General features: G+C 45.3%; 1 protein-coding gene across 1 annotated transcript; it reads left to right on the top strand.

The window, feature by feature from the left end:
* Positions 1-336: 336 nt before the first annotated feature.
* Positions 337-27,228, top strand: LOC8053206. Its single transcript, XM_042288298.1, has 5 exons — positions 337-613; positions 723-778; positions 1,793-2,002; positions 21,440-21,833; positions 26,397-27,228. The coding sequence occupies exons 1-5, from the start codon at positions 337-339 to the stop codon at positions 27,011-27,013; spliced, it is 1,554 nt and encodes a 517-aa protein (XP_042144232.1). The 3' UTR covers positions 27,014-27,228.
* Positions 27,229-27,330: the final 102 nt, after the last annotated feature.

Here is a 27,330-nt window from a genome sequence, read left to right as displayed (position 1 = left end):
TACAGCTGAACCCAATCGTATTGAACGTGGGTATATCGAATTATTGCCTATATCAAACCCTTGCAGAATTTTGATAAAAATTCTATGCAGTTTGAACTTTTTATATCGAATGTGACCGGGCTCATAATGCATATATAACACTCTCTCATGCCGGATTATGCACGCTCCAGAGACATGCGGCAGGCCTCCTCACAATATGCCAATGTACGGCGTTGGTGCGACAAGCACTCATAACTGTAGGGCACTGCGGTGTTGCCGATCCCCATGTCCCCATCACCGGCTGCCCGCCACCCGGCGGCTCGGTCGGTTATTTTCGCTTCTCTCTTCCCAATCGTGATGGCTGCCTGTGTGCAGAAACAGACGGTGACGATGTCCGTTTCGTTCTATGTCGGTCAGCTCTGCCGTAGTTCCCATGATGTTGTCGATAGCGACGTGACGGAAGCCGCGGCGGAGCTGACCAGCGTCGAGATCACCAACGATGTTGTTCGAGAGCGGCCCGCTGAAAGCCATGAGCCTAGTACCGCAGATGCCAAGCACTCTGTACTGCTTCTGAGCTTGAGCGAAGTCGTCGTAGCCGTAGCTCTTCTACACTGCTACTGCAGTGCCCTCGAGGGTGGCGGACTTGCATTGTCGGCTGTTCAGATATCGTAGAGCAGGCCATTACCAGGTACACAACGCGTTTAAAAGAACAGGCTCCACTTACGCGGTTCTTTTCACCCCAGATAATTATTGTTATTTTTTCGAGAAAATGTTCTGCTCTATGGTGAAATGGAGGCCGGTAAGAGCTGTGAGTTAGCTTGTGACTGTGTCGGTTGCATTGCTCTTACGTGCGTTTTTTGATTTTTTTTTTATACTGAATTTTCGCTTTGTCAAACTAGTTTACTATATTGGTGCTGTTCGATATAAGTAGGCTTGACTGTATTATCATTTGAATGTGTATTGGGAGCTGTTAAGGGTAGCTTGATGAGATAAGCAAATCCGCTTAAAGGGGTACTCCGGCAATTTTTTGAGCAACCCCACCAAACTATATTTTCGAAATTGCCATCTTTTATTCTTTCTGGTATGTTATTTAGTACCGCGAAATTCAAAATAGTTATTGTGTAATTGGCAAATGAAAATGACGCCAAAACCAAGATTCGAATATACCCGCGCTTTTCATTGTGGTGACGTCCCATCACGGGACGTCAAGGCTTGCGGTTCGAGCGGGCTGTCTTAGTGTTTCGTGCTGCTGCACGGGAGCTGGGGCGACCCTCCAAAGCATTCATTTGACGCCATGAAACTGTCTGTAATCAGTTGGGAACAAAGTGTACAGCCCAAAGAGTGAACCCCGGCCTTCCCATGACGTCTCTATTTCAATGTTACCAGTAGAGCTTTTCACTTTGAAAAACACGATGATGACCAAAATTGTAAATTCTAAAACTTTGCAAAAAAAAAAGTTTTTTTGGCCAAATATCTGGGTTACTATTTTAGCGATGGTTGTTGGTGTGTTTAGCAAGTTTTTAGGCAAATCGGGGACTATGAAGAAAATGCTGGAGTACACCTTTATTGGTTGCGATGGCTAGAAACGGAACAAGTCCCTCACTACATGCGTTCCCTCAGGTGTTGGGAGAGGAGGAGATTGACGGGGTGCTGTCTCCAGTGCTTGGTTAGGCCTCGAGCGTGCATGCGCAGCCCAAGCAAGGCGAAATGCAAAGAGAGCATGCTGAAGGCATTTGAAAGAGATGCCATTGTCGTCGGTAACTAGAGGCACCGACATGTGTATCCCGTGCGGTTTGGCTTGTTTCTGTTCCAGACTCTTTCGTGTAGAACCGGTGCAGCCGACGATCCTGTGCGCCCTCTCAACACCAAAGAAGGGGTGCGTCCGTCGTCGAGTTTCACCATCCACGTGGATGTTGCTTCGCAAGGAGCTGATGCGTCGGCGGGGCCGCGCCTTCGGAAGAGGCGGCTCGCCGATCCGTCGACCGGCACGCTTCCGAAGGGCCCACGTCGGAGCCAGTTGCAGGTTAGTTTTTGCAACTAACGGAAGTAGTGAAAGGGCTACCTGTCCTACGAAATTGGAATGGGGCCAGTCAACACGCCTGCAAGAGGGAGAAGTCCAGCAGTTTTTTGGGCTGCCCAACTAAACACAGGCTCGGAGTATCCGGGCTTTACCCTTCCCAGCGTGCTATTTATTATCTTTAAATTCGTAGCAGCTATTGAAAAAACGGCTAATGCCAAAGCCAACTTTAAAATATTCTTGAGCTCTCCAGTGGGGTGACGTCGCACATTGTATAACTTGCAAGTCCAATAGGCAGTCTGGAAAACAGTATTTTGCACTTTTTTGTTTTGATTTCTGGCATTAGTTTTTACAGCATTTTTTCGCACCTCCACCTTCTTGTAATCTGTCGGGAACAAGCTGTGCTGCCCTCGTATATCAGAAGTCACATTTTCAGTATTGCCAGCAGAGCCTGTCGGTCTCTCGCACCAAACTTGAAAATGCAGTAGCTTCGTGGAAAAAAATGATTGTGACTCGTAATTTGGGTTACTTGTCCGGATGTCTCTATTAACGTGTTCAACCAATTTTGAGGCAATTTGGTGACTATCGAAATTGCAGCGTGATGGTGGAACCAAAATTCTACCATTCCTGCGGCGTGTTAGATTATTAACAGGGTTCCGTGTTGCCAAGGTATATATTTCTTCGAGTTCGGGGGTGTTATTTTCTCCCACAGATTCAATGTCACTTTTCTGTGTCTGACAAAAAAGAAAAGAAAAAAAAAAAAAACCTAGTTTATTTCGGCTTATTTTGAATAAAATAGGACACACAAATGGGATTCCCTCGGGGCAGATGCACATGACCCAAATACTTCGAAAATGTCCCGATGTGGTTTCCAAGAAAGAAGCAGCCTCCCCAGACAGTTCAAGATTAAAACTAGATTAAGATTTCCTTCTTATGAAGCTTGGCTTTTTCTCGTTCAAGGCAGCTTCAATTTGGGGGTTTTCTGTATTCCCCAATTTGGAGAAAACAATCTTGGGGTTTAATCATTGGGGTTTATTGGTATTTACCAAAAAGGCAAAACCCTAGTTATGAAAAAAAGGGCAGTTTGGTTTTGGCAATTAATTCTCACCCAAGAGGCACTAGAATGCAACAGCACTACTAGGTAGATTTCATCCAAGCCATTCAAGCTAAGCTGCTATGCCATTCAAGCTAAGTTTAGCTAAGACATGCCATTCAAGCTAAGTTTAGCTAAGACATGCCATTCAAGCTAAGTTTAGTGAGATTTCTTTTAGACGATTTGCACGCATATTCGATGAAGGGTTCCAGTTTGTTGTGGAATCACATTGCTGGCAATTGAAGTGTGGTTCTGTGACACTATTACCTTTCATAAATAACATTCCTCTTCGCTTTGTAAACTGTCAAAGTGTTTTAAATAAATCGATGATCTTGCTGGTCTGGATCACTTAGCAATCCAGACCTTGTTCAAACTGAGTTGTGGCTTGGTGCATCCTTTCTTAAAGGGGCACTAAGGAGGTTTCTGAGATCATCTTTCTATGGTCATAACTCAATCTACAGCCTCCAAACATTCTAAGATACCTAAGATTAGATTCATACATGTCCAATTTTTCTGTTAAAAACAAGATCAAAGATTGAGGCATGCCCTGCTCCTGCGATTCAGTGCAGAAACTAGAGGGCACTGTCGGACATGTGACAGCCTATAGCAATTGATCTATTGCTGCTTGCGGTTCACTTACATTCATCAGTGCTTCTCTTGGTAGAATATCCAATTGTGGGCTTGTTTCATGGGTCTCCACTGACATGCTCTACTGGGTGTTTGCAAGTGCTATTCAGTCGTAAGAAAATATTTTATAAATAAGTCCATGAATGGCATGCAATGAAACGTCTAGGTGGTGCCTTAATCATACCCAAATTTTGTGAGTGCAGATTTCTTTGTGTAACCCTTCCAGTTGCGAACGGCGACTACAACTTACTATCAACTAGATGAGCAAATGGGCAGATGAAAATGGTTTTAAGTCTTCTCTCCATTGCGCCGGGGATTGTATTTGGACTCTGCCTTGCATCTAAATAACATTGACATATCCGTTAAACAAGAGCACAAATTTCTTGGTGTAATCTTTGACAAGAAGACTTTTGTGCCCCATTTGAAGGAGTTAAAACGCAAGGGTCATTACTACCCCAACAATGTTTCTTTTTTTTTTTTTTGCCAGGTGGTTTATTATGGTGTCAGGAGAATGCCCAATCAACGGTAAAGTGGTATGCTGGGCGAGTTAGTACTGGTTGAACATGATGAAAAAATAGCGCATAAAAAGGCAAGGACAGGAACGGAACTCAGAAGACAGACGAGCGCTAAATCACAACTCAACTGTATTGTAAGTTGGAACAAAGAAAGAAGCAGGCACATGCGGCAGGCTCGAGGAAAATAACACTGGCACCAGAGGCGCAGCGAGGACATCAGACGCATTCACCAGATAAAGTAAACACGGAATCCCAACAAGCCAAGTTGGGGTTCCAGGGAATAAGAAAGCAGATAGATTGGCTGCATCTGCCAAGAATTCCTTAATAACATTATGTGTTGCTTACCCCACCAAGACCTGAAACTGCTTTTGAGGAAATCTCTTTTGAGGTCATGGCAGTTAGAGAGTCGTGTGACATTGAACTTCGTTGTGAAAGAGTTGAAAGAGTCGTGTGACGTTGAACTTTGTTACGTTGACAGTGAATGCATGTACTCCCGCACAACGGTGTTCACGCATGCCAGACGAGCCGAAAGCCAACAAGTCGCTGGGTGTCCCGTATACCAGGATGGGCCATAGAATGTATGGCATTGAACACCTTACGGCAGATCAAGAAAGGAACAAACGGGCGGGGGTGGCGGGTCGACACATCGTAGACAACTGTGTCAAAAGAACCGTGTCTATGGACATGTTCAAGAATAAGGGTCTTCGTAGGCGTTGGAGCTTGCTTACCTTCTTGCTGAGCTGCTGCCAGTTCCTGGTACGGAAACCGGGTTTAGTCGGATATGCAGAGGTTGATGCCTAGTGGAGAGAGTGCATCTGCAACGGCACTGTCACAGCCCTTGACAAAGTGAATGTCGGTAGTGTATTGGGATATATACGGCACTTGTTGGACTTCTCATGGTATATGTGCTGTTTGATGTTAAGGCATAAAATTGGTGGACTTGAATTAAATGTTGGAAGTGTCATATGGCGAGGTAAATAGCCAGTAGTTCCCGGCCAGAAGAGCGAGTTTCAGTAGTTGAAAGAGTCTTGGAAAAGAATGTGAGGGGATGCCAGGTGTTCCGGACGAGTTGCTGGAGAACGGCACTGACTGCAGCATCCAAGGCGTCTAGCAGCATCTAGGATGCAACAGCATGCATCTGCTTGCCGAATCCCTAGCAGCGGTGTCGCTTTTGGCTTCGGGTTTTGTAGCAGTTGGTACAAAGGCTGGGAGATAGTGAGGGACAAACCGACGGTAAAAGTTGACGAGACCCAGAAACTCGCTCAAGTTTTGTAGCAGTGTGTGGACGTGGGAAATTGCGAATAACGGCCACCTTGTCAAATCCATGAGCATCTACATGGTGTCCGAGGAAATCTTTGTCGCCAACTCATACCTTGTTGCATTCCCAACGAGGCCGTATGCTGTTAGTCGTCCGAGTTCAAGGTGATTGGCATGCTCTTCAGGTGTGAAGCTGACGACCAGGATATCGCCCAGGTATGCCAAGCAGGAGGGTAACCCCCGTAGGACTTGGTCTACAAAGCGTTGGAAAGTTTGGGAGAAGACTGTTGCGCCGTGGAGAAAACCACCGAAATCCTGCAGCTGTGGTATAGGGAAGCAATTAAGAACCATGCCTGATTTAGTGCCTTATAATCGCTACGTGGTCGCCAGTCCCCTGTTTTCTTTGGTACCATGTGGAGCACCGAGGACCAGGGTCTCGAAGATGGCCGTATGTACTCGAGTTCTAATATGCTCCCAAACTCGTGCTTAGCCATCTGAAGCCACTCTGGCGGAAGGCGTCGTGGGCACAAGAGGGGAGGGTCTGTGGTTTTAACCCTTTAACCACTCAACCCGAGCTGTACTTGTCATGGAAGGTTGTACCAATATCGCCGATGACGAGTCACACTCGTCCAGTCAAAATCATGGTTTGCTTTCACTGCCAAACACGAGACAGGTTCGTCCATCGGCTTTAGTTTCAATTTTCAACACTGGAGGGCAGGAGAGGTTGCGCAAATATAGCGTGTTTTGGCCTTTGGTACATATCTAGCCTTGCAACAGTGATCAGAGATGGCAGCGCGCTTGAGTGATGCCGGTGACGGCCCTCGGAAACGGGCTCTCTCTTGCGGCAGTTTGAACAGTTCGAACAACTTCGATGAAGGCATCAAATTTGTCTTTGAAAGTGAGTCGGACATGACGATGACCTCAGTGATGAATTGGACGACGCGCTGGGTAGTGTTCGAGTGAGGCAATGCGTAAACGCTGAAAACCCGCCAGCCGCGCCTCCGAGGTTTCCGTTTTGTGCAGTGCCTGGGATTCTGCGGCAACCCACTGACGAAAAAGACATTCTCGGCTGGTTGAAGGTTTTTTTTTTTTTTCTTTTTTTGATTGGGACTTTTCCAACTTCATTGTGACAGAGACAAATCGCTATGCGGTTCCGCATTTCCCAGCGCGGGGTTCTTGATGGAAACCGGTGGACCGCGAAAAGATGATGGTGTTCCTTGCGCTAATAATTCTGCAAGGAATCATTACTTACGGAACTTTGTTAGTGCTACTACGAAGAAACATCTAGGCATTTGATCTTTTGTTATGGTGCGTATTTTCAAATAAATACTGCACATTTAAGCATGTATTATTCTCACTCTTACATGCACTGAGGGAAAGCTTCCATATAAATCAACATTTTCTTTTAAAATTTTCTGTTAATACCTATCAGAAACCAATCAAGTAATGTAATTGCAAAATCAGAACCAAATAAGAAAAAATATGTGCAAATAAAAAAATTTGGGAAAGTTTGTACATTTTTTACAAAGATTACTTGGTGGTTAAAGGGTTAATGTGGTGGTTGATAATATATTTGACCAGTTGTTGAATGGCGTTTGGTCCAAACACGGACTGAAATTCATCTTTGATGAGCCTTCATGGTGCATTTGTGTCTGCTCCTGGGAGAAAGGGACTGAGAGGCGGTGTTTTTGCTTTTAAAACTTGGATGCAAAGTTGTGTCTTAATATCAATGAGCTGGTAATGACCTAGATCAACAGGGAGTCCAAATCGCCGTAAGAAGTTTGTGCCTATGATGGTCTGGTAAACGTCAGTAATTATTAATATCCAGCACAATGTCCGCCAAAGTTCTAAGTCTAAAAGGTAACGACTTTTCTCCATATGCCCTAATAGTAGATGCTTTGACCGCTTGAAGAGGAGGAGGTTCTTGTCAATATCGACGGTGTAGGGTGGGGGATTGTGATCCCTCAACATTCTGTCGCGTCAGCGTTTTGGTGCGCCATAGCGGCCGCGCTGACATAGCGAGAGGTGGCGCTGCTTACCACTGTGAGCGGCTTCCTCCTCTCCCCCTTAGGGGTGATTTTCGTAATGAACCCTCGCAGAAAGGAGATTGACGTGTCGCTCCTTGATTGGCCACTTTGCCCCGCCGGTATCCTAAAACCAGCGAACAGAAGTATCTTGCTCTCTCTCTTCCTGGGATTCAGCGGCGGCGACAACGGGGAACCGTCCGGCGCACCGGTGAGCGTTTACCCCGTTCTTTGTATCTTTGTGAACAACCGTTCGCCTTGGGCAATCTCCACACCGGCGGCGTTCACCAGCTGGTAGCTGCTGTCTTCTTGTTACTTGTTTTGTTGTTAATAAACAGAGGTTATCACTGTGACCAACGTGACTGGTGTCTGATTGTGCTCCACGAGCAGCATGCCACACGAGTACGAACCTGCTTTGCGGTAGAGCGTCTCGCTGCGAACGTGGTACTCCCAAAGGCAGTGGCCCTAAGGAGAACCACAAGGGGGGAACAACACTAACCTGAGCTCCAGTGTCGACCAGGTAACGAAGTTTGATTAAGTGGTATGTGACGTAAAAGAGGCGGCTGGATGACGTAGGGCTGTCGACGTTTGCCACCTTCAGGGAGTGCCCTTTTTTTGCTCGTTCCAGAAGGAACGTCGTACCGAGGTTCTGCTCTGCCGCCTGAGGATTGGCCATACACGCTTGACACAGCTTCCTTGTGGCAAAGAGCTCTGTGCCCATTGTGGAAAAGAGCTGACAGTGTTGCACATTCTATGGCATTGTCCTTCTCAGCACTAACTGCGTAGCTCTGGCTTTCCCGAACTTTTTAGGGGTCCTTTTCTTACCCTTTTAAGCGTAAGTCATATGTCTGTGATTTACGTCAGTTGTTTATTTTTATCCCACTATCTCAAAGCTCTTTTTTAGCATATTCTAAATAACTTTGAATACACCCCTTTTGAAAGTCGCATGCTGATTCATAGAAGATCTGACTCGCTGCACAACGGCATAACAACTGACATTGCGGTAGCTCCGACTCGTGCTTCCGCTGCACGAGGACTCGTGCAGCCGAGGTACAATTGAGCGCGACCAGCTCGCGCTTGTGCCTGCCATTGTAGAGGGATTCCAACAGAGGGCAGACTTTCAAAAGGGGTCTATTGGTGCACTATGTTTCCATTGTGCCATTAAAACTAGTGATGGACCGAATCTGCCTAACTTCAGATTCGGCAAAGTTTGGCACATGCCAAACTTTTGAAGGAAAGTTTGGCAAAGATTCGGCAGAAATTCGGCAAACGTCTGCACACGCGCAAGAATGCGACGGGGCCATGGATTGCAAATGGACACTGTGCGGTCGTGCGGTTACCATCGTACAGTGTAGTACTACCAGCAGTTACGGTGAGGTGAGGTGTAGGCAACATGGTAACTGTGTTTTTCAACCTTTGTAAGTTGTTCTCTTCAATATCTTCTGCCTCAAGAAAAGAAGATCGACCAGAAATGGATGCGAAAATAATGCAGTCCACTGTGCAAAGACAAATGATGCGGTACATTCGAGATAACGTGATTTTCATTTTATCTTTCCAGTGATACAACGAGGTAGTTGCAACATTGATTGACAACTTTAAAGCACTCCTCGCCATTCTAGCAATCCTGTTTTCAGGCCAGAAGTAGTTTGTGGCAAAACAAAATGATATTGCTTTTCAATTAGCGTCATTTCGCGGTTTTCATATATCCGCATAAAACTAAAGACAGAACTATCATTCTCAACGTTGCACATCCGACATTCCAAACTCTTCCCATCTTCCTAAACGTCCGGTGTGTACTAGCATCATAAACCATTATTTTAAAAGTAAAAAAAATGAAAGCCGTTTACAACTCCCTGTAACGCCGAATTAGAGCGCAGCTCTTGACGAGGAGGAGGGAAGGGTACTGAGGTTCACGTGTTATCGGGGGGGGGGGGGGGAGGGGTGGTCACGTGACCCCCTCGCCAAGGTCACGTGGGGGCAGTGTTGTACACGTTCCTCAGAAAAAGGAACGAAAGCTCGTTCCTCGTTCCTTCTGATTTTTGGAACGCGTTCCCGTTACAAGTTACATCTGTGAAAAAGGAACTCGTTCCCGTTACAGTTTAAAAAATGGAATGTATCGTTACATATACGTTACATTTGTATTTTGCTAATTACTATATTTAGTTTCATCAAGCAGAGTTTTTTTTTTTTTTTTTTTTTTTATCGATCCCATTAGTAGTCAACATACGAGTTTGTATGTCGTTATGGAAGGGCAACAGGAGAAGAAAACAAGCGGAAGCAGGGTTTCATTTGCTGATATATTAAAGGGATACTGAACCGAAATTTGAATTTCGCAAAATAAGGCTCTAGAAGCGTTGAACGGGACTCTACGAACTCCGAAACATTGCTCGTACATCGATATCTCAAACGGATGGCTGCACTTTTCGAAAAGAAGGGCGCGATCAAGCGAGGCCTCTGACATCACTGTCCTCCGGGAGAATTTGAGAATGAGGGGGAGCGGCCTCGCTTCTTTCCTCCTCGCTTCGGTTCACCAGCTGGACACGGGATGTAGTGAGGAGGAGAGGGAAAAAGAATCGTGACGTCCCTTGCCTTGTCGGCCTCGTCGGCCGGGTTCAGTCGGGCGCTTCTTTTCTAAAAATATGGCGATCCGTTAGAGATATCGCTGTATGAGTGATGTTTTTGGGTTTTGCATCGTACCGCCTACCTGTCAAGCCTTGTTTTGTGAGTTCGAAATTTCGGTTCAGTATCCCTTTAAAGTTAAAAATCTCAGCTTTTAACCATATTCCTGTTTGTAGTGGACGATTCAGACGAGCCGAATGTACTTTTACCCAACATTGTACGAGCGTTTTACAGCAACCTCACACGTTTCAATTGAGCGAAGTCCCTTATTCAAACCTAAAAACAGTTGCTTCTCGATATTGCTGTCCGCAAGACGAGCAAGTCGAGGAGAGGGTAGGGCTTCTGGAAGGATTCCGAGTCAAGAGGTCCAACGAGTCAAAAGATCCAGTATTGGACCTCTTGACTCGTTGGATCTCTCGACTATACTCCGAGCCAGAAGTTCTGTGCAGGAGAGTGGAGCCTATGAGATGTAAACAGGCAACTTCTTGCGTGAAAAAACAGAGTTCCAACAAAATACATGCCTTTTGCGTTTATATTTGAGTATACACCGTAAAGGTAAATATTTATGTACTTAATCGCACAACTCTGTTTGAAAGTAATTGATTTTAACAATTCATTCTGTATCTTTTGCTTGCTTAATTGAGTAATACTTAAAGGGGCAGTGCAACAATTTTCAGACTTTGTCCAATTAACTGCGGAAATTAATCTGCGTCACCTATGGAACGAAAAACCGAAAGCCGCATTTTCTTGCGACCGCTAGTTCTTATTTAAAAAATTAACCAAATCGAAGGTCGAAGTGCCTCCCAACTCTCCACGCCGACTTTCGAGTGACGTCTCTGGGGGTTCACGTGGTCACCCCTTGGGCCTTCTCTTCAGAGACCCCAGCCGCTTCCTCCGCGATTGTCGACTTTCAAAGGATTAGCCTCGTCGAAGGTCGCGGCTAGCGATAAACACAAAGGACGGTTCGCCACGGGGCTGACGGCGAGTGTAGCAGCGGAGGGGGACAGGGTTTGTTGACTTCCGCGTATCCCCCAGAGACGCCGTCATTTTAGTTCCCGTAGCCGCCACCGGCGGCTGCAGATCGGCAAATAATTCCTCTTTGCCTTGCGATTACGCAGCAGAATAGCCGTTTTTTCGGTAAAGGTGACGCGTTTTTGGTCACTTGGGCTTGTATAAACAATATAAAAAATGCAAACTGGCAATTCTTTCAACATTAAAATCGTTGCACTGCCCCTTTAAGAATGAGTTCCAAGATATCAAAAATAGAAAAATTATTTGCGGCACTTATATAATTTTTTTGTTGATGTGGAAACACTACATACTTTGTATTAAACCTACAAATAGACATGAGTTATATTATAAAGCTGCTTTACTGTTTTCTGAATTCGTGACGGCGGAGGGCGTTTTGCACGTAGTACTTCGGTTATTGCAAGATGGCTACCGCCGTGTCGCCTGTGAGGTATCGTTCCAAGCTTTCGTTTTATCCAAAACAAGCAAAACAAATAGCAATGAATGTGCTAGGAGTTCTAACGAAAGAGGCAGGAAAATCTGCAAGCACCACGAGCATCTTTCAAAGAACGGCGCAGCTCACTGCTGTGAGTGAACGGGCGCTGTATAAGTGGTCTGCCGAGTTTCAGAAGAGCGGCAGAGTGTCAACTCCGCAAACGAAGTCCAGAGGCGGGAAGAACTGTGAACGAGCGAAGAAACTCGACGACTTCGACCTTGGTGTTCTGAGAAGAAAGGTGCACGATTTCTTCCGCAGGAATGAGATGCCAACGGTTGCGAAGGTGAGAAAGCTGTTCAGTGAGAGCGACGACCTACCGCAAGTCTCGGTATCTACGCTAAACCGAATGCTTAAGAAGCTCGGCTTCAAGTACCGCAAACGAAGTAGAAACGCGCATCTGATTGAGAGCCCTAACATCATACAGTGGCGATGCAGCTACCTCCGGCAGATCAAAGAGTTCCGCAAAGAGGGAAGGCAGATATATTTTACGGACGAAACCTGGGCAAACGCTGGGCACACGAAAGATCGTGTCTGGGTAGACACAACTATCGCAAGTTCAAGTCAGGCCAGGCGTTCTGGACTTACTACCGGATTGAAAAATCCAAGCGGTAAAGGTGAGCGACTCATTATCACCCACTGCGGCAACGAACAGGGCTTCGTTGATGGTGCGGGAGAAGTATTCCGAGCGCGGAAAGGTACGGGTGACTATCACCAAGAGATGGACGGTCCGCATTATGAAAAATGGTTCAGCGAGAAGCTGCTCCCAAAGCTTGCCCCCAACAGCGTAATCGTCATGGATAATGCACCCTATCATTCGGTGAAGATTGAAAAAGTTCCGCGGATGTCGACACGAAAAAGGGATATTGAGGACTGGCTTTCCAGAAAGGGTGTTGCGTGGAGCAATGAAATGGTGAAGGCCGAGCTACTGCAGCTTGTTGCAACAGTAAAGATTCAGGGCAACCAGTACCGTGTTGATCAGATGGCTTCCCTGGCTGGCCACACAGTTTTACGCTTGCCCCCTTATCACTGCCAGCTCAACCCAATCGAACTGGTTTGGAGTATGGTGAAGGGGTATGTGGCCGACAAAAACAAGACGTTCAAATTTGTCGACCTTGAACCGTTGGTCTTGGGGGGCTTCGCTGAAGTAACACCTGAGAAGTGGGCACAATGTGTTCGCCATGTCATGAAGGAAGAGGACACCATGAGGAAAGTTGACCACATCATCGATGACGTCGTCGACAGTGCCGACAGGATACTGATCAACCTTGGTGACGAGGACTCTGAACGCTCTGAGGATGATAGCCCGGAATACGCTAGCATGTCGGATGATGACCTGGGGTGCCAGCCTTTGTAAGATTTGTAGCAACATTTGTAGCCTTCATAGCTCACTTGGAATGCCCATATTTTGGTTATTTATTATTTAGCTCAAATACCCTCAAGGCAAGTGCCTTGAACAGGCATGAGAGCTGTAAATTATTAACTATAAAGTGTACATATTAGTATTAGCATGTTTAAACAAAACATTATCAGCGATGTTTGTAATACTATAGTGACTAGTCGTTTCTTATCACATGATTACTCTAAAAAAACCAGCATATCTGCACTAAAATCTGCTCTCGACCTGTGCCCATTGTCTGAAAGAACTAATATCTCCCGTCTTGTCACCTTCCACAAACTATTCGTTTCCCCCTCCTGTTTTCGTGACCTTTATGTACAACCAGCATCATACATTTGCATACGCGTTGACATTAACCTAAAAATTGGCCCATTATTTCCGAGGACTAATAAATTTAACAACTCCCCACTGGCTCTAGCCATTACGCACTGGAATTTTTTCTTCGATTAATTGTAAATTAAACTAATAACTATAAATTCAGAGATCTGTGCAAGAAATACCTCCAAGCTGTTCAAAATTTTCATGTTTAGTTATCACCACCTGTATATCCTACATGTATAGTTTTAATCTGTCGTTGTCAACATTTATATGAACCATGTTTCTAATCAGCTGTTTTGATCGATTTACCTGCTCAAATTTGTCCTCCCTCGTATAACATACTTTCGATCTACATTTGATGGATAATAAAATGAAAATTACTTCTGTTGTGCCTTTCATATTGTCAATTGTTAGGTTAGGTTCTTTTGCATTGCCCCTTGTGCCAAGCAGTTACGTATCGAATCAAGAGATGGTGCACCGTGTCCAGCATGTTTTTCTCTATTCCCTATTGCACCGCAGTTCGGGAAACTACAGACGCAGGAGTTGCGCAAATGCGACATGGGATAAAAGGTCTAGACATCAACCCGTGTTTTTCTTTTACGGCCAGCCAGCATGATCAACACATGCAGCTGTAGAAGCAGGAGACTTAAGAATGTCCACAGATTATGGCAGCTGCAACAAAGATGTCTAACCCAATTAGGTGCTTTTTAATAGGGTGGCAAGCTAAATCAACCAATGCAGCTCAGATAACGACAGAGGGAAAGACTCAAACATGTGGCATGGGCGTCTAGACATGAACCCATGCTTTTTTTTTTGCGACAAGCCAGCATGATCAACATATACAGCTGTAGAAGCAGGAGACTTAAGAATGTCCACAGATTATGGCAGCTGCAACAAAGATGTCTAACCCAATTAGGTGCTTTTTAATAGGGTGGCAAGCTAAATCAACCAATGCAGCTCAGATAACGACAGAGGGAAAGACTCAAACATGTGGCATGGGCGTCTAGACATGAACCCATGCTTTTTTTTTTGCGACAAGCCAGCATGATCAACATATACAGCTGTAGAAGCAGGAGACTTAAGAATGTCCACAGATTATGGCAGCTGCAACAAAGATGTCTAACCCAATTAGGTGCTTTTTAATAGGGTGGCAAGCTAAATCAACCAATGCAGCTCAGATAACGACAGAGGGAAAGACTCAAACATGTGGCATGGGCGTCTAGACATGAACCCATGCTTTTTTTTTTGCGACAAGCCAGCATGATCAACATATACAGCTGTAGAAGCAGGAGACTTAAGAATGTCCACAGATTATGGCAGCTGCAACAAAGATGTCTAACCCAATTAGGTGCTTTTTAATAGGGTGGCAAGCTAAATCAACCAATGCAGCTCAGATAACGACAGAGGGAAAGACTCAAACATGTGGCATGGGCGTCTAGACATGAACCCATGCTTTTTTTTTTGCGACAAGCCAGCATGATCAACATATACAGCTGTAGAAGCAGGAGACTTAAGAATGTCCACAGATTATGGCAGCTGCAACAAAGATGTCTAACCCAATTAGGTGCTTTTTAATAGGGTGGCAAGCTAAATCAACCAATGCAGCTCAGATAACGACAGAGGGAAAGACTCAAACATGTGGCATGGGCGTCTAGACATGAACCCATGCTTTTTTTTTTGCGACAAGCCAGCATGATCAACATATACAGCTGTAGAAGCAGGAGACTTAAGAATGTCCACAGATTATGGCAGCTGCAACAAAGATGTCTAACCCAATTAGGTGCTTTTTAATAGGGTGGCAAGCTAAATCAACCAATGCAGCTCAGATAACGACAGAGGGAAAGACGCAAACATGTGGCATGGGCGTCTAGACATGAACCTATGCTTTTTTTTTTGCGACAAGCCAGCATGATCAACACATACAGCTGTAGAAGCAGGAGACGTAAGAATGTCCACAGATTATGGCAGCTGCAATAAATGTCTAACCCAATTAGGTGCTTTTTAATAGGGTGGCTAACAAAACCAACATATACAGCTCAGAAAACGACAGTCGCAAAAAGTTAAAGCAAGTGTGGCATAAGATAAAGCTATGTCTAGACATCAACGTGTGTTGGCAGGCACGTTTTTAGCAGGCATATTTTACCACCGAGAGTAATGCCGCAAATGGGCCTATTTCAATTACACAAGTAGTTTTGACAACAACCAAACCCTGCAATTCCTTGTTAATATTAACAGCATCGCCCTTTGAACTAGGCAAATTTACCGGGATCTTCAGTACAGCTGTGGGCGTCAGTGCCTCAGTTGCAGCGTCACCACGGACGTGCATATACAGTCGCTCAAATGTAGCAATACCCTGTTCCAGTTAGGACCAGCATGTAAGCGATTTAGCGAGCGACAGCGGGAACGACGAAAGTTAGCGACGAGCGACGGAGATTTCTCTCTGTCACTCGTCGCATGCCTCGGTTTTTGGATTTAGAAAACGTTGCTGATCGCCTTGGTCGCTAGCTCCCGTCGCTCTCACGCGGCTTGCCTCGTCGCGCGACTGACCGAGCGACAGCGAAACGGGTCGCCGTCGCTTCTTTCGTCACTCGCCACATCACTTACATGCGATTTATACTAGAAATCAAACGACATTTCATCGACACGTTACGTTTTATCGCTTTTTCGCGCGCGACATAACCTTGGGAGGGGCATTCATGTCGCCGACATGTGCAGACTTCGGAGGCCCGATTCACTGAAGCGGCGGGGCATTCCTCCGATTATTAAGCCTAGTTTGCTTAATGCCGGAGCCACACTAGAGTGACAAACAGGAACAAAAGACACTGACAAACCTCAAACGCGTTTTTAATGTTTTTGCAGCTCGCAGATAGTGCATCGTGTCATACCCATTTCCAACAGTGGGTGCCGCTGCCGCGAGCACACGACAAGCAGACGAGAATGCGTCGCGGAGTAACACTGGTACAGGGTGCACTGGTAACACTTTGTATAAATGTGTTATTCCGCGCTCGCCCTCCTTATTGGTTGCGGCCACCTGTAGCTTCCACAGCCCTGCACAGGACTTCTGACTAGGAGTATAGAAGCATTTTGGAAGGTCAGTCTCAAAAACTACAAATACTTCTTTGTATGGTTGGCTTTGTTGTTCATTTTGAAGGTGAGGGGGACAAGACAAGAAATATTTTTTTTTTGTATCCTTTAAGCGACCAATGTTCGGGACACAAGGATGCGTTCGATGTCTGGCAGTCTGTGATCTTGCTGTAACTGTAGGTCTCGTTATGGAAGTTCACAAGTGGCTGTAGTCGGCCTTAGATTTCTGGGTGTATCAGGATTCGTGGAACCAAAGGAAGTAGCTGAGCTTGAAACAACCCTCTTTCCTTGTCTTTTCCTACTATTAAAAGCCTTGCTTTTTGTACCGCAGTTTCGGGCACTCAAAAAAGAATCAATGTCCACCAGCTCTCCTGCACCCGAAACTGTTAGCAAGCGAGGACCACACAAAAGAATCCACAAGATTAGTAGCCAAAAATGTAACGAGATCCTGCACTTTGTAGAGATATTGTTTTTGTATTTTCAAAACTTCCCTATTCGAAACAAAATAAAATTTACCCCACTGGACGAAAAAAAGGAACGCCGTTACTCTTTCCGTTCCAGTAAAAATGTAACGCGTTCCCGTTCCAGTTCCAGCGATGCAAAATGGAACGGCAACGTTCCTTCGTTCCTCCTAAAAGGAACGCGTTCCAGGAACGCCGTTCCAGGAACGCCGTTCCTTGGAACGCCGTTCCGTACAACACTGCGTGGGGGTCACGTGATTTGGGGGTGTCACATGACCACGAGGGTCACGTGACCTCGGGGGGTCACCTGACCTGAAGAGAAATTTTTTCGCTAGATTTAGTGGGAAAATTTTTCCGCTAGATTTAGCGGGGAAATTTTTTCGCTAGATTTAGCGGGGAAATGTTTCCGCTAGATTTAGTGGGGAAATTTTCCCGCTGGATTAGCGGGTTTCCCGCTAGATTTAGCAGGGAAATTATTCCGCTAGATTTAGCGGGGAAATTTTTCCGCGAAATTTAGCGGGGAAATTATTCCGCTAGATTTAGCGAGGAAATTTTTCTGCTCGCTTTAGCGGGGAAATTATTCCGCTAGATTTAGCGGGAAAATTTTTCGCTAGATTTAGCGGGGAAATGTTTCCGCTAGATTTAGCAGGGAAATTTTCCCGCTGGATTTAGCGGGTTTCCCGCTAGATTTAGCAGGGAAATTATTCCGCTAGATTTAGCGGGGAAATTTTTCCGCTAGATATAGCGGGGAAATTATTCCGCTAGATTTAGCGGGGAAATTTTTCTGCTAGATTTAGCGGGGAAATGTTTCCGCTAGATTTAGCGGGGAAATTTTTCCGCTCGATTTAGCGGGGAAATCATTCCGCTAGATTTAGCGGGAAAATTTTTCCGCTAGATTTAGCGGGAAAATTTTTCCGCTAGATTTAGCGGGGAAATTTTTCCGCTAGGTTTAGCGCGGAAAATATTCTGCTAGATTTAGCGGGGAAATTTTTTCGCTAGATTTAGCGGGGAAAATATTCCGCTAGATTTAGCGGGGAAATTTTCCCGCTGGATTTTGCGGGTTTCCCGCTAGATTTAGCAGGGAAATTATTCCGCTAGATTTAGCGGGGAAATTTTTCCGCTCGATTTAGCGGGGAAATTATTCCGCTAGATTTAGCGGGGAAATTTTTTCGCTAGATTTAGCGGGGAAATGTTTCCGCTAGATTTAGCGGGGAAATTTTCCCGCTGGATTTAGCAGGTTTCCCGCTAGATTTAGCAGGGAAATTATTCCGCTAGATTTAGCGGGAAAATTTTTCCGCTAGATATAGCGGGGAAATTATTCCGCTAGATTTAGCGGGGAAATTTTTCCTCTAAATTTAGCGGGAAAATTATTCCGCTAGATTTAGCGAGGAAATTTTTCCGCTCGATTTAGCGGGGAAATTATTCCGCTAGATTTAGCGGGAAAATTTTTCCGCTAGATTTAGCGGGAAAAATTTTCCGCTAGATTTAGCGGGGAAATTTTTCCGCTAGGTTTAGCGCGGAAAATATTCTGCTAGATTTAGCGGGGAAATTTTTCCGCTACATTTAGCGGGGAAAATTTTCCGCTAGATTTAGCGGGGAAATTTTTCCGCTAGATTTAGCGGGGAAAATATTCCGCTCGATTTAGCGGGGAAATTTTTCCGCTAGCTTTAGCGGGGAAAATATTCCGCTGGATTTAGCGGGGAAATTTTTCCCCGCTAAATCTAGCGGATTTTGTGGGGTATTACGGATTAATCAATGTAATGCACCGCGCGGTTACGGCGACGGCGACGCCGCTCAAGCCGGAAACGGGCGCCTAAGAGCTGCGCTCTAAAATGAGACGTTGCGAATATGGGATGCACACTTTCATGCAAAGCTGAAGTGACTCAAATTGAAAAATATGTATATTTACAATATTATTGTTATCTCTTCTGGTGAAGGCTCAACAGCTGTTGCTTTCATTTTTGTGCACAAAACGATGACTCGCAGAGGAAGTATACAGGGTGTGTCCCAAAAGTTCCCGGATTTGTTTTTTTTATAAATCATCTATTCAATATCAGTTTACAATCTTTTCAGAACTTTTCAAAGTAATCTCCCCCTGCTTCGATGCACTGTTGCCAACGCTGAACCCAATCACTGAAGGCGCCCTGGAAGCCGTCAACAGGAACCTCCTTCAGTGAGGTCGTCGCAGCTGCTTTTACCGTCTCCAGCGTCCCATGCCGAGTTCCTTTCAGGGTTCTTTTGATTCTTGGGAATAAAAAGAAGTCCGGTGGTGCCAGATCGGGGCTGTACGGTGGCTGGGGCAGCGTTGGCACACACATTTTGGCCAGCAACTCGGAGACAATGAGCGCGGTGTGGCTTGACGCATTGTCATGGTGCAAGATCCAGTTGTCGCAAATTTCTTTTCGGACTCGTCGAACCCTGTTTCGCAACCGTTTGAGCACTTCACAGTAAAACTCCTTGTTGACTGTTTGTCCCTGTGGCACGAATTCACTGTGAACCACACCTCTTCTGCCAAAAAACACAATGAGCGAGGAGACTCCGTGGTGTGCCACTCGCTGCTCTGACGCTTTGATTCGGGATCGTACTCGAAAATTCACGTCTCATCCCCTGTGATCACTCTGTCCGAAAATTCTGGGTCTGTTTCGAAGCGTTCGTGCAATTCCTGACACTTCAACAAACGCTCTTCCTTCATCTCACTCGTCAGGACGTTTGGCACCATTTTCGCGCAGACTTTCCTCATTTGGAGATCCTCTGTTAAAATGCGATGAACGATTGTTTTGGGTATTCCACACTCATCTGCGACCATTCGAACGCTTAATCGCCGGTCCTTGTCCAAAACGTGACGCACTTTTTGCACCGAGTCATCCGTTTGTGATGTCGACGGGCGTCCCGAGCGGTCGTCGTCGTTGACGGACTCCCGACCTTCCCAAAACCTCTTGTGCCACATGAAAGTTCGGCTTTTTTTCATCGCGTCGTCACCGTAGGCTTTCCGAAGCATTTCGAGCGTCTCCGCCCCGTTTTTACCTAGTTGCACACAAAACTTGATTGCATAACGTTGCTCCAAAAACTGGTCCATTTTTTTTCTCGACGAGGGTGCTGTAGATGCCTCTGCGCGGAGCGTGACCTGCCTCAGCAACTGATAGCAGACAACTGAGACCGGTCTCGTTTCGAAGCTTTTATCCCCCACTAACTTCTCCACCTGAAGCCCCACCCCACCAGGCGGCGTTGCCGACCACAAAAAATCATTCCGGGAAGTTTTGGGACAGACCCTGTAGAACATAGTGTCACTGCCTTTTTTTTCAACAATACACACTTGCAAGCGTGCACCGATGAGGCCTCAAAACCGAAACTCGCGTATCGTGACTGTGCTGGCTGCGCTCACTACTACGGAACCCCATTGTCACGCCAGTTCTGCAAAAAAGTCAATTTAAAATTACCAGTAAACATGCAAAAATGACTGATACAATTATCTTGTAGAATATCACCTTATTTAGTAATAACTGCATCAATATACATTACAAAAAAAGCTATAAATTTTTTTGCACACAAAAAAACAATATATTAACTTTTAGGTTTGGCAATGATGTATTTTTGCTGAATATTTGCCAAATCTTTAAAAAAGTTTGGCGAAAATTTGGTTTTGCTGAATCCAAAGATTCGGCGCTGAATTTTCGATTCGGAAATAGTTTGGCCCATCACTTATTAAAACCCTAATGTTTATCATCATTAGCATGTTTAGATTTGCTAGATTTGCTTATCTCAAAGAAGCTTTCAAGTATTTGTTTTGTCTGGTGCCAGCTTTGAGTAGCAGCATCAACCAGTTGAACCGTTTTTTCTTTTACACATAATAGCGGCGTGCTTTTCTTTTCTTGCTGTTTGTTACAGAAACCTACACCCCTAGAATTTGAGTGTGATAAATGAGCCACCTAATGACATCCTTGTGAAAAGTTTCCCTGTTTGTCGGTTTATTTAAACATTTTTGTTTCTATGACTGAATAGCGCCATTAACTGCCGTGTAGATACACCGCTGCCGATTAAACTGCATAGTTTGATTAAAAAAGGATGCAGGGACAAGAAGAAGACAACGATGGCGCTGACCATTGATTCCTTTTTTTACAGCAAAATATATTGATGATGAAAAACGGTGTGAAAACACAAGGACACAGGAGAGAGTAACACACGGGACAAGGTGCCTTGCCCCGTGTTATTCCCTCCTCTGGGTCCTTGTTTTTTCATACTGTTTTTCGTCATGAACTAGCCCAACAGTCCAACTAGCCCATCAGTCCAGTTTAGTAAAATATATTGATATAAAAGAGGAGAGAAATCCAGGCGGCTTACTTCCGACAGTAGCAAGAACAATATGAAGTCATTCCGTACAACACTCAAACAAATGGGCCACTACGAGTAATAAGTTCAAATTCCCCGTCAGAAAGAGTAACTGCTTTCACACTTCCAGGAATTCTTTTTTGCTTTGTTTTATTTATTCTGAAACACCGGTCCCTGCCCACACCATCCTTTGGCATCACCTTTCACCCTCGTTCGCAGAAATGCAAGACGGCGACAACAATAACGGCGGCAACACCGGACCTCCTCGTCGTCAAGGTGGGCAAGCAGACGTACTCCAATCGGCAGCGGTCGGTCAAAACGGAGAAACGCGAGTTGCCGGAGCACGCCGCCGCCCTGGCGTCCCGCTTTGGTCGTCGCACCTATGCCGACAGGAAGAGGCCCAAGCCGGAGCTCGCCGCCAGGGTTGCGGAGGCGCAGTCCGTCATCGACCTGGGACCCCCCACCGTAGAACCCAGCCAGCTGCTCCTCGGCGACAGCGAGGAGCCGCGAGAGCCCGAGGGCTGGGACACGGCCACGCGGAGGCAGCTTGGCGCCGCCCCCGTTCCCGTTAGGTTTGTCGGGCTCGTCGCGGGAGGCGGGTGCAGGGCGGACGGCAAGTCTGCTTTCCTGTCTTCGCTATGAGTTTGGTGCGGACATCTGGCGGGTTTGGGGCTGAAATCGAGGGACCGCTTTTTTGGGGCAAGGTAAACACCAGTCAGAGACACACTCCAGGCAGCGGAAGCGGTTGAGGGTTGGGGGGCTGCAAACTTTGGTCGAATCCAAGGTTTGACACCAAACCTCGAGATTCAACTGGTTCGGCACACCTTTCAACTTGGAGCAAAGTTCTGAATTCAACTTCTTGGACAATGTTGCCCGACTTCTGCCTTAAAACATAGTCTTGGGAAAAAGGTGTATATAATAGCTCGTTTTAAATTTTACAGAATATTTCATTCATTTCATTTCATTATCCCTCAGAGGTACAGTACCCTGCAATATGAAAGACCCATTCGCCTATTCAGTTTATGCATTGGTGTTAAGCCCATACATGCTAGGCACATATAAATTTGAGGGAGGAGAAAGAACAAAGGTTAATTTATTTTTTCGTACTAAGAAATGTTGTCCCCGTCAAAGCGAATTCGGCAGATCCACCGTAAAATAATTCTCTAATGGGTCGTTCATATGGCAGGAGGGTGTTCATGGAAAGTACATTACATGAGTGGAGACAAGAAGTCAAATTTCACCTAAGGTATACCTGGAAAAAAAACAAAAAACAGCCAAATAATTAGGAACATGGTGCATACAAAGATCGACAGCAAAAAATGCAGAAAAAACACCTACACACATATTAAACAATAAGGAACAATAGGTGGTGGTAACTAAACATGGTAATTATGAACAGTTTGGAGGTCTGCCTTGCAAAGATCTGTGAATCTATTAATAGATCATTAACTTTTATTGATTTTGGTGGGTTGAAATCCTGCACCCCTTCTTCACCAGGGGGCATAAGCTTGTTTTCAATGTATGCGCATGCACAAATATATTAAAACTATCAAAATTTTGCCAATTTTACGTTAAAAGTTGGAAAAAGTGGAACTTGGAACCTTGGCAGTTTTGGAATGACCCTACCGTAATATCCCAAGTCATCGCCCACCAATTTGTAAAAAAAGGGTGACCCATTACTCTGGAGGTAAGCACAAAAAGATTAGAAAAAGCTAAAAAACAAACAAAAAAACGGCCATTTCTTGTATATATCTAGTAGAGCTGCACAAGAGATACATTAAACTCAAAACTCAAATTATGCAAGAAATACTCGGGAAAGAATGTTTTACTCTTGCAAAGGCCATTGCTTGCATGTGCGCAATGAACACCGTGGATCGGCATACAGCATGAACGTTTGTTCGTGAAAGCATGTTTTCGCTGTTGTCTTCAATAGTTAAAAAAAAAAAAGAAAAAAAAAATCAAGAAAATAGAATTATTTAGGCGCAATGAGCAGGCGAAAGAGGCGACGAAGAGCAATGCTGGGGAAGTGGGAAAGCCGGCGATCTAGTTAACAAATACCTTGCCCTCAAGGCAAGTTGGGCGCCTTGTCAATCAATCACCGAGGCTCTTGTGCAACTTTCTTGTTTGATGCATACGTGTTTTGTGTCCATGCACGGCATGCTATCAACATGGTTTGAGGCGGCGTTGCTGCGTGGCGTGGACGGCAGCGCGAACACAGCTCAAAATGAGACGCTTTACAAACGTCTGTGCGGCGTTCCAGCAAATCTTCATTTACCTGTTGACTTCGTCTTAAACATTGCACAACCTTACCAACCACGGTCGCGACGTTCCGGGAGAAGGAGCACGTTTGGCGGAAGCGGACTTTGTCCTTACACTCTGCGGTTACATTCCGGGATATGGGACGTTCGCTAATCTCGCAGTCACTGAACGGGTTACTGCTTGTGTTATCTTTCCTTATGAGGTATACTGCACTGCAAAGTTACATTGAAGACATAAACACGTAAACTATGTGATGCTATGGTAGACAGATAAAAACATGACATACTTGTGAAAGTGCAGACTAACAACTGTTTATTTTTTGTTTCTTCTTCCTCTTTTATAGCCTTGTTTCAAAGGATGAAGGTTGCCTAATAATTCTCGGAGTTGGAAATTAGTGTCATCGCGGGCAATAGACCGATCTCACCAAGCGTTCGACGCATGTGCGAGGCAGCCATAACTTTAGTTCACAGGGGGCAATCGGCAGTGCACGAGACCGCTCGAGCCCTGCACACGCAGAGCTCCATCGAGGTTGTCGCACGCGCAGAAAGGCTAAAGCTCCCTTGATGCATTGCGGCAGCGGTGGCGTAGTCAAACTGGCTTGTGAGATCGGTCTATTGTAGACACGGTGTATTTGGGAAATAGAGAAATGCCGGAGTTTTAGATGACGCTTATGTACTTGACAAATCGTGGAAAGGACTCGGACGATTGATGTCATTTCTAGACATTTGGTGTTGATGGTGTGTGTGACTATGCTGCTGGTACCCTGAAGCTGATGTTCGCCCTGTTGCGCTGCGGAATCTTTTTAAAGGGACATAACCCCTGGGAGGGTCAACTTTTGAACCCTTGGGTTAAAATGAATCAAATTTACAGGGTAGGCTGGTGGTCATGCTAGAGAGGGCATTACAAAATTTCACGTCTGTCGCTTAAATGGGAAGGAAATTAGAGCAGCTTCTATCAGCAATACGCTTACATTGTTTATTTAATCTGTCGTCGGAAAACTATAACAATGTTCAAGATTTTTGTTCGCTAGATAAGTAGCAGAATGCTTAGGGGATGAGGCTATGGAAAGATTTTTGTAAAAAGTCATTTATTTATATAAATTTTCTCTTTTGCAAAATTGGTCAACTTTTTGGTCTTCTAGCTGTGTCTTCGACAAAATGTCCTCTTTTTTTTAAGACATTCGTAAAGTGACAAAAAAGTTCCATAGCCGCATTCCTTATTAAATTTCAGTCAGGAAAAGTGAAGAACGAGCCTTCCCTGTATTGCCATTATCAAACGATAGATTGACTAAAATGGGATTTATACCAAAAAGTGGAAGGGAGAAAAATGCGTTCAAAGTGCTCCAAATCCTACCTTTTCTTTAGCTTTGGTGGAGAGAAAATAATTTATAAAGAAAATTAACAGGGGTGTGACATGTGCGCCAATTGCGCCATTTTGATACAAACTCAATTTTCTGTGCCTAGTTGCGCCAAAAACGCGAAATTGGTGGAAATTGCGCCACACTGCGCCAAAGTAACTCAAAAGCTAAAAACAAAGTTCGCGGCGACGCTAAATTTAGCGGGAAATGAGAACTTGGTTGGCAACATTCAATCTCGTCGTAGTAAAGTACACGGCAAGGGTACAGGGTGGCGCAAGCAACCGCCAGATTCGAAGATTTCAGCTGTAGTTCCCTTCTGTACCTATGGTACGTGCTCTTTTCCCGATTTTTCTACCACTTTCCGCTGTCATTTGTGACTGCATGCTAACGGTGCGCTGTCACGCGGTCTCGCTGTCTGGCCGCGGGAGGTACGACGCACACAGGCTATCAAGATGAGCAAAACTATGTATTTCGTTTTGAGTGAACCTTTTCTTAAAAGTGCTATTCAGCGCCTCCATTGTGTAATCATTCATTCGTGTCCGTAATCTCGTCAAAATGGACGGCGCTGTCGCCGTGAGTACTTTCGGTTACCACACACATGCTTCCAGTGCGTGAGCAATCGAATGAATCAGTCACACCCATATTTAGCGTGCATGTGGTGCTCATAGGTTTTCTATCAATTCACTGTTTACCTTGGGACTCACTTATGTGGGGAGTTTTTCTTATCTGCACGGGTGCTTTCTACTAGCGTCCGATCGATGTCTGGTTGTAGCAAACCGTGCTTCCCTGTTCATGCTCTCGAATCACAGCTTTAAAATGTTTTGGACTACAATTGCGCTTTGGCACCAGTTCGTAGAAGCTTGAGGTACCTGGTGCCCCCCTAACTTTGCAGCAAGCCAGTGTTTCTTGTCCTCATCTATGCACATTAAATTTGCGTTTGCCTTTTCCGTTTCTTTTTTTTTTTCTTTTATATTTTATCTTGGTGCATATCGGCACTGATGACTTATTGGAACCAGGGTGGACAAAAATAACGATTAAAAACTAAAAGTCAGATTTATGTGATTTACGTCAGATTTTTTATGATTTGAATTGCTGATGAGCTGCTCTAACATTTTCTGCCCCTAATCTGCTCCGAACTGTAGACTTTTGTGCTTCGAAGTTGCTCCAAAATGCATAAACTGCTGCTCCGAAACGAGAATTTTGTGCTCCTAAGCTGCTTCAAAATCCAGATTTTTCTGCTCCAAAAATTGCTCCAAAACCTTTTTCACTTGTCTGACCCCTGAATTAATGATACAATGGAAATTAATTAAACTTTATGGGGATACTCTCTAGATGTTGGTGGATGTAAATATGTCATTTTTCAAAATCAACTTTTTCTGCAGAAAATTTTTTTTCTGGGGAGTGTTAAGCAGTTCTATTTCTTTTTGTTTCAAAGCTATTGATGTTCATGGCCTTTGTGTAGGCGGTCGGCGAGTCGAGTAATAAATATATGAATAAAGTTACGCTAGCGAACCCTGCCCAGACATGCGTTTTGAGCACCACCTTTGGTCCTCTTTTCAGAGGTGCATGAAGGTGACATCGACGATGACGACGCCAATGGGCCTCCTTGTGTCTGTGTCATCAAAGTTGCCAAGCGGACGCTCTCGTCGGCCGGTCAAAGCCGTCGCAGACGGGCGCGAGTCAACAAGCAGACATCAAGGCTCCGCTCTGGTGTCTCGCAGAGGCCGTCGCACCAGCGCGGACAAAAAAAGGCCCAAGTCAAGACCCGTCGTCCGCACCGCCGTGGCACGTTTGCAATCACCCTCGGATTTCCAACCGTGGAACCCAGCACACTTCTCCTTAGCGAAAGCAGAGAGCCGCAAGAAGTCGTCGCTGTAGACACAATCACGCGCAGAGAGCTGGGTGCTACTCCCATACCCGTTCAATTCGTGGGACTTGCCACAGAAAGCGGATCCAAGGCGGACAACGAGTCTTCTCTCGTGTATTGTGTTGGGACTGGAACGGCTCCAGCTCTGCTCACAAAGAGTTTGGTGCGGACACCTGGCAACTTCGGGCATTTGGACAAGATCGAGCTCAAGCTTGAGGACAACGTGTCTCAAGAAAACGAGTTTGTTGTTCCAAATTGTCTCGTTGAGGACGAAAGTGCTCCGGTGAGGGTGAAAATGGAGCCTGTGTAAGTGCCCTGAAAGATAGGGCTCATTGGTGGGTTCCTGTTTTCTACCGGTCTTTATCCGAGTGTTTTATGGGGCAGTTGTGGGCTGTTCCTTTATGTTATCAAATGTGCCGGAGGAAGTGGTGCCTGCGGTTTCATAATTTTACCCCGGCTGTTGCCTGTATTGCAGTGGCCCTTGACGGAAACAAGCTTGTTGGAATAAAGTGTTGATTTATCGAGCATCTGCCCTTTCAGTTGGGGATGTATGGGCCTGATAAGTTTGAGGGTTCGAAAAACATTGCATTTCTGAACGTGCAAAGTTCGAAATTTCGAAAAGTGTCT

This window comes from Ixodes scapularis, unplaced genomic scaffold (assembly GCF_016920785.2).
Source record: "Ixodes scapularis isolate PalLabHiFi unplaced genomic scaffold, ASM1692078v2 ptg001612l_1___fragment_1__unscaffolded, whole genome shotgun sequence".
NCBI lineage: Eukaryota > Metazoa > Arthropoda > Arachnida > Ixodida > Ixodidae > Ixodes > Ixodes scapularis.
The sequence above is the reverse complement of the archived record's forward strand: the minus strand, read 5'-3'. Positions and strand labels throughout refer to the sequence as shown.